The sequence below is a fragment of the Oncorhynchus kisutch genome, linkage group LG3, assembly GCF_002021735.2.
Source record: "Oncorhynchus kisutch isolate 150728-3 linkage group LG3, Okis_V2, whole genome shotgun sequence".
NCBI classification, from domain to species: Eukaryota; Metazoa; Chordata; class Actinopteri; order Salmoniformes; family Salmonidae; genus Oncorhynchus; species Oncorhynchus kisutch.
In genome coordinates, this window is record NC_034176.2 from 7756113 (window position 1) to 7768306 (window position 12194).

A 12194-nucleotide genomic window follows, 5' to 3' on the forward strand; every position below is an offset into this window, starting at 1 on the left:
GAGCCCCACCTCCCAGCAGAGCCCCACCTCCCAGCAGAGCCCCACCTCCCAGCAGAGCCCCACCTCCCAGCAGAGCCCCACCTCCCAGCAGAGCCCCTCCTCTCAGCAGAGCCCCTCCTCCCAGCAGAGCCCCTCCTCTCAGCAGAGCCCCTCCTCTCAGCAGAGCCCCTCCTCCCAGCAGAGCCCCTCCTCCCAGCAGAGCCCCTCCTCTCAGCAGAGCCCCTCCTCCCAGCAGAGCCCCTCCTCCCAGCAGAGCCCCACCTCCCAGCAGAGCCCCACCTCCCAGCAGAGCCCCTCCTCCCAGCAGAGCCCCTCCTCTCAGCAGAGCCCCACCTCCCAGCAGAGCCCCACCTCCCAGCAGAGCCCCACCTCCCAGCAGAGCCCCTCCTCTCAGCAGAGCCCCTCCTCCCAGCAGAGCCCCTCCTCTCAGCAGAGCCCCTCCTCTCAGCAGAGCCCCTCCTCCCAGCAGAGCCCCTCCTCCCAGCAGAGCCCCTCCTCTCAGCAGAGCCCCTCCTCCCAGCAGAGCCCCTCCTCTCAGCAGAGCCCCTCCTCCCAGCAGAGCCCCTCCTCCCAGCAGAGCCCCTCCTCCCAGCAGAGCCCCTCCCCACATTGACATTCATGTTAATAACCTTAACAATGACAACACAACACATTGACATTGATGTTAATAACCTTAACAATGACAACACAACACATTGACATTCATGTTAATAACCTTAACAATGACAACACAAGAAATGTCAGAAGCTGATTTCAATGTTGAGATCTTTGGTGTCAGCCACTTTGAAACACTTGATGCCTGTTCATTCACTCAGATATTGTGGCAACAGAGGATGCAGCAATACAAATAAATGTACTTAAAATAGGGGGGGGGGGCATAATGTTTTGAAATAACAAAAAAAGTTAAACTTTGCTTTTTAAAACGTTTACACTAACATGACAATATCGATTGATCTCCCAATGGACAAGTGACATCTACACAGAGATCGCTTTTCAGTTATATTTACAACCACAATTAAGGTTAACCTTCATTTCAATCCCCTGCAACTCAGAATGAATTCTATGCAAGCCAGCTACAATCATAGAAATATGTGTACTAGAACAGGCGAAGGGAAGTACAGCAGTAACTTCCCTGTTCCCTAGAACAGTGATGTACAGCAGTAATTCTATTGCTATGGCTCAATTCATCTGAAGGCGGAGCTGTGAACACAACAGCTGTTTGGTCAGAGGCTTAGTCACAGCAACATGCTAGCTACTGTATGGTCAGAGGCTTGGTCACAGCAACATGCTAGCTACTGTGTGATCAGAGGCTTGGTCACAGCAACATGCTAGCTACTGTATGGTCAGAGGCTTGGTCACAGCAACATGCTAGCTACTGTATGGTCAGAGGCTTGGCCACAGCAACATGCTAGGTACTGTATACTCGTAAAGTGTGTTGTCCAGCTTCTAGCTCTGGTCCACATCACCGTTGTCCAGCTTCTAGCTCTGGTCCACGTCACCGTCAGTGCGTGTTCCTCCACTGGAACGCACACAAACGCCCCTGGACCAACGCTAACCAGCCTCCAGCTACTCAATCCAGAAGACTGAATCTCTGTAGGGGATAGCTAATGACATCTAATAATGCTAACTAGCTTTAATGCTATCTGATAAGGCTGCACAGTTTGCGGTGGGTATCTCCAGCGGGACAGTGCCTTGCGTTAGACATCTCCAAGGGGACAGTGCTTTCTATTCCTCATCATCAGTCCATTGTGGCTCCCCAACCCTCTCTAAAGCAGGGTTAGGGTCAGAGGGTTAGGGTCAGAGGGTTAGAGTTAGGGTCAGAGGGTTAGGATCAGAGGGTTAGGGTCAGAGGGTTAGTGTCAGAGGGTTAGGGTTAGGGTCAGAGGCTTAGGGTCAGGGGGTTAGGATCAGAGGGTTAGGGTCAGAGGCTTGGGGTCAGAGGGGTTAGGGTCAGAGGGTTAGAGTTAGGGTCAGAGGGTTAGGATCAGAGTGTTAGGGTCAGAGGCTTGGGGTCAGAGGGTTAGGGTCAGAGGCATAGGGTCAGAGGGTTAGGGTCAGAGGCTTAGGGTCAGAGGGTTAGGGTCAGAGGGTTAGGGTCAGAGGGTTAGAGGCTTAGGGTCAGAGGGTTAGGGTCAGAGGGTTAGGGTCAGAGGGTTAGGGTCAGAGGGTTAGTGTCAGAGGGTTAGGGTTAGAGGGTTAGGGTTAGAGGGTTAGAGTTAGGGTCAGAGGGTTAGGATCAGAGGGTTAGGGTCAGAGGCTTGGGGTCAGATGGTTAGGGTCAGAGGCTTAGGGTCAGAGGGTTAGGGTCAGAGGCTTAGGGTCAGAGGGTTAGGGTCAGAGGGTTAGGGTCAGAGGGTTAGAGGCTTAGGGTCAGAGGGTTAGGGTCAGAGGGTTAGGGTCAGAGGGTTAGGGTCAGAGGGTTAGGGTCAGAGGCTTAGGGTGAGAGGGTTAGGGTCAGAGGGTTAGGGTCAGAGGGTTAGGGTCAGAGGGTTAGGGTCAGAGGGTTAGGGTCAGAGGATTAGGGTCAGAGGGTTAGGGTCAGAGGATTAGGGTCAGAGGGTTAGGGTCAGAGGGTTAGGGTCAGAGGGTCAGAGGATTAGGGTCAGAGGGTTAGGGTCAGAGGGTTAGGGTCCTATTCTAGCAGTAGACAGTAGTTCTGCTTTAGCCAAAGGCCTTATCCAAACTGTCCTATAGAACATTCATACTCAAAAAGATCAATAACATCTGAGTCAAACAAATCAAAATGATCATAGTCCAGTGTGGGGTTAATAAAAGGAACAATGGATAAATGGAAGACAACCAGGCAGCAGTGCTTTACACACAAAAAACACAGAACCTCAAGACAAAAGCATTTGTCCAGTTGTCGATTTCTTACTAGGCCAGGTATTAGGGACATTATGTTTTCTTTGGTAGGCCTACCATACAAAATCAACATGAAAACACAACATACTGTATAAAGATGGATGAACAGAATTCAATTTACACAAAGCATCAACAGACAAAAAGGGTGAGAGCTTTTTTTCATGGATTTCAAATGATTCAGGTCCATCACTGAAGAATGTGAAATATGAAAGCAATGGTCCACATTCTGGAAGTGATAACCTCAACCCACTTCCTGCTCTCTTAAAATGACAACATCGCTGCATCCTCTTCCAGTCCTCCCCGCTGTCTGTCTGTCTGCCTGTCTGTCTCTCTGTCTGTCTGTCTGTCCGTCTGTCCATCTGTCTGTCAGTCAGAGGGGTTAAGAGAAGAGAATTCAGGCTAAATAGACCTCACACTCAGGACAGCCCGTTGGTTGTGCCAGGGTTCAAAGTTCACTGGACCACGTGTGGTCGTAAGGCCTGGTACAACCCCTCGAAGGTGGGTCGATCGGCGATGTCGCGGTCCCAACAACGCATCATCAGCTCAAATAGAGAGGGAGGACAGAGCAGTGGGGCGTATAGAAAGATCTAGAAGAAAAATGGGGTGGACGGGGGATGGGGTGCCAAAACATTACTGTTATGCCCAGATATATATAAGTCACAGATATATAAGTCACAGATATATAATAGCCACAGATATATAATAGTCACAGATATATAAGTCACAGATATATAATAGTCACAGATATATAAAAGCCACAGATATATAATGGACTTTACATTGCATGCAGGATGAGTTTACATTGCATGCAGGATGAGTTTACATTGCATGCAGGATGAGTTTACATTGCATGCAGGATGAGTTTACATTGCGTGCAGGATGAGTTTACATTGCGTGCAGGATGAGTTTACATTGCGTGCAGGATGAGTTTACATTGCGTGCAGGATGAGTTTACATTGCGTGCAGGACGAGTTTACATTGCGTGCAGGATGAGTTTACATTGCATGCAGGATGAGTTTACATTGCATGCAGGATGAGTTTACATTGCATGCAGGATGAGTTTACATTGCATGCAGGATGAGTTTACATTGCATGCAGGATGAGTTTACATTGCGTGCAGGATGAGTTTACATTGCGTGCAGGATGAGTTTACATTGCGTGCAGGATGAGTTTACATTGCGTGCAGGATGAGTTTACATTGCGTGCAGGATGAGTTTACATTGCGTGCAGGATGAGTTTACATTGCATGCAGGATGAGTTTACATTGCGTGCAGGATGAGTTTACATTGCATGCAGGATGAGTTTACATTGCATGCAGGATGAGTTTACATTGCATGCAGGATGAGTTTACATTGCATGCAGGATGAGTTTACATTGCATGCAGGATGAGTTTACATTGCATGCAGGATGAGTTTACATTGCATGCAGGATGAGTTTACATTGCATGCAGGATGAGTTTACATTGCATGCAGGATGAGTTTACATTGCATGCAGGATGAGTTTACATTGCATGCAGGATGAGTTTACATTGCATGCAGGATGAGTTTACATTGCATGCAGGATGAGTTTACATTGCATGCAAGATGAGTTTACATTGCATGCAAGATGAGTTTACATTGCATGCAGGATGAGTTTACATTGCATGCAGGATGAGTTTACATTGCATGCAGGATGAGTTTACATTGCATGCAGGATGAGTTTACATTGCATGCAGGATGAGTTTACATTGCGTGCAGGATGAGTTTACATTGCGTGTAGGATGACAACAATTTGAGCACTAGACTAAATAATATTTTACCCATATGGAAAAGAATGACATGTTGTTGAATGTGAGACAACGCTAAGTTACTCTACCTAATGACATGTTGTTGAATGCGAGACAAAGCTAAGTTACTCTACCTAATGACATGTTGTTGAATGTGAGACAACGCTAAGTTACTCTACCTAATGACATGTTGTTGAATGTGAGACAACGCTAAGTTACTCTACCTAATGACATGTTGTTGAATGTGAGACAACGCTAAGTTACTCTACCTAATGACATGTTGTTGAATGTGAGACAACGCTAAGTTACTCTACCTAATGACATGTTGTTGAATGTGAGACAACGCTAAGTTACTCTACCTAATGACATGTTGTTGAATGTGAGACAACGCTAAGTTACTCTACCTAATGACATGTTGTTGAATGCGAGACAAAGCTAAGTTACTCTACCTAATGACATGTTGTTGAATGTGAGACAACGCTAAGTTACTCTACCTAATGACATGTTGTTGAATGTGAGACAACGCTAAGTTACTCTACCTAATGACATGTTGTTGAATGCGAGACAAAGCTAAGTTACTCTACCTAATGACATGTTGTTGAATGTGAGACAAAGCTAAGTTACTCTACCTAATGACATGTTGTTGAATGCGAGACAAAGCTAAGTTACTCTACCTAATGACATGTTGTTGAATGTGAGACAACGCTAAGTTACTCTACCTAATGACATGTTGTTGAATGTGAGACAACGCTAAGTTACTCTACCTAATGACATGTTGTTGAATGTGAGACAACGCTAAGTTACTCTACCTAATGACACGTTGTTGAATGTGAGACAAAGCTAAGTTACTCTACCTAATGACATGTTGTTGAATGTGAGACAACGCTAAGTTACTCTACCTAATGACATGTTGTTGAATGTGAGACAAAGCTAAGTTACTCTACCTAATGACACGTTGTTGAATGTGAGACAAAGCTAAGTTACTCTACCTAATGACATGTTGTTGAATGTGAGACAAAGCTAAGTTACTCTACCTAATGACATGTTGTTGAATGTGAGACAAAGCTAAGTTACTCTACCTAATGACATGTTGTTGAATGTGAGACAAAGCTAAGTTATTCTACCTAATGACACGTTGTTGAATGCGAGACAAAGCTAAGTTACTCTACCTAATGACATGTCTAATCCTATGCACTGATGAATCCAGTACCCGGATACCACTCTTCTCTCTTTTAAATGTTTTTGCCACCCGTGTATAAATGAATGAATGAATAAATTAAATTAAATAAATCACTAACCTGTCTGCCCTGGTTCCGGAAGAACTCGCCAGTGTTTTCGATGACCTGTTCGTCTGACAGTAGGCTGTAAGGCTGCTCTTTACACAGAGTGAAGATCTCCCACAGGGTGACGCCAAAGGCCCACACATCGCTGGCCGTGGTGAATTTACCCTGGAGAGGAACCACACAGACAGTGAAGTTTCCCCTAGGTACAGATCTAGAATCAGATACCCCTCCCCAAATCCTAACCGTAGCTATTAGTGCAGAAAATGCTAAACTAACCCAAGATTAGCATCAAGGGCCAACTTCACCCTAAACCTCACACCAACAACCACGGGATCTATCTGGGTCGTATTGATTTGGCAACAAACGGAAGAAACTAGAGAAGCGAGGAAGGGTTTCATAAGTGTTTTCCTATGGTGTGCACTAATGCATAGGACCCAGATGTAGCCAAATAAGGGCTGACTTAACGGGTCAAAATGGTTGCCTATAGCTTCCATCAGAGTTCTGAATGAGCTTTGATGGATACATGATAACGTTTCAGGAAACACATTTACATCATCTCTATCTGTCATCCACTCAACACCACTGTTTCAATGTGAAATTAAGCCATCTATCTATATATATATATATATATACATTTTCTGATTTGTCCTGGTTTTTCGACTTGGTCATTAAGAAATTCAGCAGCCATGACTGAACCCAACAAGAGTTGTAATGTGGGTGTCTCTTGTGTGTGTTCGCAAATCACATGTGTTTGTTTCTACATTTAAAAAAAACTGTTCACAGTTAGTCACTCACCCTTCTAGATAACTTGAAACCGTCTCTAACCAGGTTTTGTGTCTTGGAGTCACCTTTGCTCGCTAGTGCTAGACAACTCCTTTCATCAATTAGCTTCAGCCTGGTTGTGGCAAAATTGGTTTGACATTGGACAGTCTATCTCTGGGGCTAGTTAGGGACCATCAATAAATTAAACAATGTAAATGGGACCACATCTTACATGCTGCACATCTTTTCAAATCAAATCAAATGTTATTGGTCACATGCACATATTTATCAGATGTTATTTCGGGTGTAGTGAAATGCTTGTGTTCCTCACTCCAACAGTGCAGTAGTATCTAACTAAATGCTTGTGTTCCTCACTCCAACAGTGCAGTAGTATCTAACTAAATGCTTGTGTTCCTCACTCCAACAGTGCAGTAATATCTAACTAAATGCTTGTGTTCCTCACTCCAACAGTGCAGTAGTATCTAACTAAATGCTTGTGTTCCTCACTCCAACAGTGCAGTAGTATCTAACTAAATGCTTGTGTTCCTCACTCCAACAGTGCAGTAGTATCTAACTAAATGCTTGTGTTCCTCACTCCAACAGTGCAGTAGTATCTAACTAAATGCTTGTGTTCCTCACTCCAACAGTGCAGTAGTATCTAACTAAATGCTTGTGTTCCTCACTCCAACAGTGCAGTAGTATCTAACTAAATGCTTGTGTTCCTCACTCCAACAGTGCAGTAGTATCTAACTAAATGCTTGTGTTCCTCACTCCAACAGTGCAGTAGTATCTAACTAAATGCTTGTGTTCCTCACTCCAACAGTGCAGTAGTATCTAACTAAATGCTTGTGTTCCTCACTCCAACAGTGCAGTAGTATCTAACTAAATGCTTGTGTTCCTCACTCCAACAGTGCAGTAGTATCTAACTAAATGCTTGTGTTCCTAGCTCCAACAGTGCAGTAGTATCTAACTAAATGCTTGTGTTCCTCACTCCAACAGTGCAGTAGTATCTAACTAAATGCTTGTGTTCCTAGCTCCAACAGTGCAGTAGTATCTAACTAAATGCTTGTGTTCCTAGCTCCAACAGTGCAGTAATATCTAACTAAATGCTTGTGTTCCTAGCTCCAACAGTGCAGTAATATCTAACTAAATGCTTGTGTTCCTAGCTCCAACAGTGCAGTAGTATCTAACTAAATGCTTGTGTTCCTAGCTCCAACAGTGCAGTAATATCTAACTAAATGCTTGTGTTCCTCACTCCAACAGTGCAGTAGTATCTAACTAAATGCTTGTGTTCCTAGCTCCAACAGTGCAGTAGTATCTAACTAAATGCTTGTGTTCCTAGCTCCAACAGTGCAGTAGTATCTAACTAAATGCTTGTGTTCCTAGCTCCAACAGTGCAGTAGTATCTAACAGTTCACAACAATACACACACATCTAAAAGTAAAAGAATGGAATGAAGATATATATAAATATTAGGATCAACAATGTCGGAGTGGCATTGACTAAAATACAGTAGAATAGAAGACAGTATATACACTAGAAAGGACTGTACATACAGTTGAAGTCAGAAGTTTACATACACTTAGGTAGGCTCGTTTTTTCAACCACTCCACAAATGTCTTGTTTCCAAACTATAGTTTTGGCAAGTCAGTTAGGACATCTACTTTGTGCATGACACAAGTAATGTTTCCAATAATTGTTTACAGACAGATTATTTCACTGTATCACAATTCCAGTGGGTCAGAAGTTAACATACACTAAGTTGACTGTGCCTTTAAACAGCTTGGAATTGAATTGCGACTCCACTTTGTCTCTGTACTGATGTTTTGCCTGTTTGATTGCCTTGCGGAGGGAATAACTACACTGGTTGTATACAACCATATTCCCAGTCACCTTGCCATGGTTAAATGCGACGGTTCTCGCTATCATTTTTGAGCGAATGCTGCCATCTATCCATGGTTTCTGGTTTGGGTAGGTTTTATTAGTCACCATGGGAACAACTTCCCCTATACACTTCCTGATGAACTCAGTCACCGTGGGAACAACTTCCCCTATACACTTCCTGATGAACTCAGTCACCGTGTCCGTGTAAGCATCAATGTTGTTCTCAGAAGCTACCCGGAACATATCCCAGTCCACGTGATCAAAACATGGATTCCGATTGGTGAGACCAGCGTTGAATAGACCTTAGCACGGGCACTTCCTGTTTGAGTTTCTACCTATAGGAAGGGAGGAACAACATTGTTCCAAACGAGGGTGGGGGAGGGCCTTCTAGGCATCTCGAAAAGGCGTGTAGCAGTGATCTAGTGTTTTTCCTAAGCGAGTACTACAGTCAGTGTGTTGACAGAACTTCGGGAAGCTTTAAAAAAAAAAATGCTTTGTTAAAATCCCCAGCTACAATAAATGCGGCCTCAGGATATGTGGTTTCCAGGTTTGCATAAAGTCTAGTGAAGTTCCTTGGCAGGCCGGTGTGGTATCGGCTTGAGGGGGCATATACACAACTGGGACTATAACCAAAGAGAATTCTCTTGGGAGGTAATACGGTCGGCATGCTGAGCGAGTAGTGGGGCTGGAGTGGAGCGAGTAGTGGGGCTGGAGTGGAGCGAGTAGTGGGGCTGGAGTGGAGCGAGTAGTGGGGCTGGAGTGGAGCAAGTAGTGGGGCTGGAGCTGAGCGAGTACTGGGGCTGGAGCTGAGCGAGTAGTGGGGCTGGAGTGGAGCGAGTAGTGGGGCTGGAGTGGAGCGAGAAGTGGGGCTGGAGTGGAGCGACAAGTGGAGCGAGTACTGGGGCTGGAGTGGAGCGAGTAGTGGGGCTGGAGTGGAGCGAGTACTGGGGCTGGAGTGGAGCGAGTAGTGGGGCTGTAGTGGAGCGACAAGTGGAGCGAGTAGTGGGGCTGGAGTGGAGCGACAAGTGGAGCGAGTACTGGGGCTGGAGTGGAGCGACAAGTGGAGCGTGTAGTGGGGCTGGAGTGGAGCGACAAGTGGAGCGAGTAGTGGGGATGGAGCGGAGCGACAAGTGGAGCGAGTAGTGGGGCTGGAGTGGAGCGAGTACTGGGGCTGGAGTGGAGCGAGTACTGGGGCTGGAATGGAGTGAGTACTGGGGCTGGAGTGGAGGGAGTACTGGGGCTGGAGTGGAGCGACAAGTGGAGCGAGTAGTGGGGCTGGAGCGGAGAGACAAGTGGAGCGAGTAGTGGGGCTGGAGTGGAGCGAGTACTGGGGCTGGAGTGGAGCGAGTAGTGGGGCTGGAGTGGAGCGAGTAGTGGGGCTGGAGTGGAGCGAGTAGTGGGGCTGGAGTGGAGCGAGTACTGGGGCTGGAGTGGAGCGAGTACTGGGGCTGGAGTGGAGCGAGTAGTGGGGCTGGAGTGGAGTGAGTAGTGGGGCTGGAGTGGAGCGAGTAGTGGGGCTGGAGTGGAGCGAGTAGTGGGGCTGGAGTGGAGCGAGTAGTGGGGCTGGAGTGGAGCGAGTAGTGGGGCTGGAGTGGAGCGAGTAGTGGGGCTGGAGCTGAGCGAGTACTGGGGCTGGAGCTGAGCGAGTAGTGGGGCTGGAGTGGAGCGAGTAGTGGGGCTGGAGTGGAGCGAGTAGTGGGGCTGGAGTGGAGCGACAAGTGGAGCGAGTACTGGGGCTGGAGTGGAGCGACAAGTGGAGCGAGTAGTGGGGCTGGAGTGGAGCGAGTACTGGGGCTGGAGTGGAGCGAGTACTGGGGCTGGAGTGGAGCGGCAAGTGGAGCGAGTAGTGGGGCTGGAGTGGAGCGACAAGTGGAGCGAGTACTGGGGCTGGAGTGGAGCGACAAGTGGAGCGAGTACTGGGGCTGGAGTGGAGCGACAAGTGGAGCAAGTAGTGGGGCTGGAGTGGAGCGAGTACTGGGGCTGGAGTGGAGCGAGTACTGGGGCTGGAGTGGAGCGACAAGTGGAGCGAGTACTGGGGCTGGAGTGGAGCGACAAGTGGAGCGAGTAGTGGGGCTGGAGTGGAGCGACAAGTGGAGCGAGTAGTGGGGCTGGAGCGGAGCGACAAGTGGAGCGAGTAGTGGGGCTGGAGTGGAGCGAGTAGTGGGGCTGGAGTGGAGCGAGTACTGGGGCTGGAGTGGAGTGAGTACTGGGGCTGGAGTGGTGCGAGTAGTGGGGCTGGAGTGGAGGGAGTACTGGGGCTGGAGTGGAGCGACAAGTGGAGCGAGTAGTGGGGCTGGGTGGAGCGAGTACTGGGGCTGGAGTGGAGCGAGTAGTGGGGCTGGAGTGGAGCGAGTAGTGGGGCTGGAGTGGAGCGAGTAGTGGGGCTGGAGTGGAGCGAGTACTGGGGCTGGAGTGGAGCGAGTACTGGGGCTGGAGTGGAGCGAGTACTGGGGCTGGAGTGGAGCGAGTAGTGGGGCTGGAGTGGAGCGAGTAGTGGGGCTGGAGTGGAGCTAGTAGTGGAGCGAGTAGTGGGGCTGGAGTGGAGCGAGTAGTGGGGCTGGAGCGGAGCAAGTAGTGGAGCGAGTAGTGGGGCTGGAGCGGAGCGAGTAGTGGGGCTGGAGTGGAGTGAGTAGTGGGGCTGGAGCGGGGCGAGTAGTGGGGCTGGAGCGGAGCGAGTAGTGGGGCTGGAGTGGAGCGAGTAGTGGGGCTGGAGCGGAGCGAGTAGTGGGGCTGGAGCGGAGCGACAAGCGGAGCGAGTATTGGGGCTGGAGTGGTGCGAGTAGTGGGGCTGGAGTAGAGAGAGTAGTGGGGCTGGAGTGGAGCGAGTAGTGGAGCTGAAGTGGAGCGAGTAGTGGAGCTGGAGCGGGGCGAGTAGTGGGGCTGGAGCGGAGCGAGTAGTGGGGCTGGAGTGGAGCGAGTAGTGGGGCTGGAGCGGAGCGAGTAGTGGGGCTGGAGCGGAGCGACAAGCGGAGCGAGTATTGGGGCTGGAGTGGTGCGAGTGGTGGGGCTGGAGTAGAGAGAGTAGTGGGGCTGGAGTGGAGCGAGTAGTGGAGCTGAAGTGGAGCGAGTAGTGGAGCTGGAGTGGAGCGAGTAGTGGGGCTGGAGTGGAGTGAGTATCTGGGCTGGAGTGGAGTGGAGCGAGTAGTGGGGCTGGAGTGGAGCGACAAGCGGAGCGAGTATTGGGGCTGGAGTGGCGCGAGTAGTGGGGCTGGATTGGAGCTGGAGTGGAGAGAGTAGTGGGGCTGGAATGGAGCGAGTAGTGGGGCTGGAGTGGAGCGAGTAGTGGAGCTGGAGTGGAGCGAGTAGTGGAGCTGGAGTGGAGCGAGTACTGGGGCTGGAGTGGAGCGAGTAGTGGGGCTGGAGTGGAGCGAGTAGTGGGGCTGGAGTGGATCGACAAGCGGAGCGAGTATTGGGGCTGGAGCGGAGCGACAAGTGGAGAGAGTAGTGGAGCTGGAGTGGAGCAAGTAGTGGAGCTGGAGTGGAGCGAGTAGTGGGGCTGGAGCGGAGCGACAAGTGGAGCAAGTAGTGGAGCTGGAGTGGAGCGAGTAGTGGGGCTGGAGTGGCGCGAGTAGTGGGGCTGGAGTGGAGCGAGTAGTGGAGCTGGAATGGAGCGAGTAGTGGAGCTGGAGTGGAGCGAG

At 49.2% G+C, this 12194-nt stretch overlaps 1 protein-coding gene across 1 annotated transcript in view; it reads right to left on the reverse strand.

Annotated features, from left to right (window-relative positions):
- Positions 1-649: 649 nt before the first annotated feature.
- Positions 650-12194, reverse strand: part of ddr2l (discoidin domain receptor family, member 2, like) — a 63634-nt gene continuing 52089 nt past the window's right edge. Inside the window, 2 exon segments of the mRNA XM_031817026.1 lie at positions 650-3449; positions 5926-6075. Coding sequence (XP_031672886.1) covers positions 3315-3449; positions 5926-6075 — 285 coding nt within the window. The 3' untranslated portion in view covers positions 650-3314.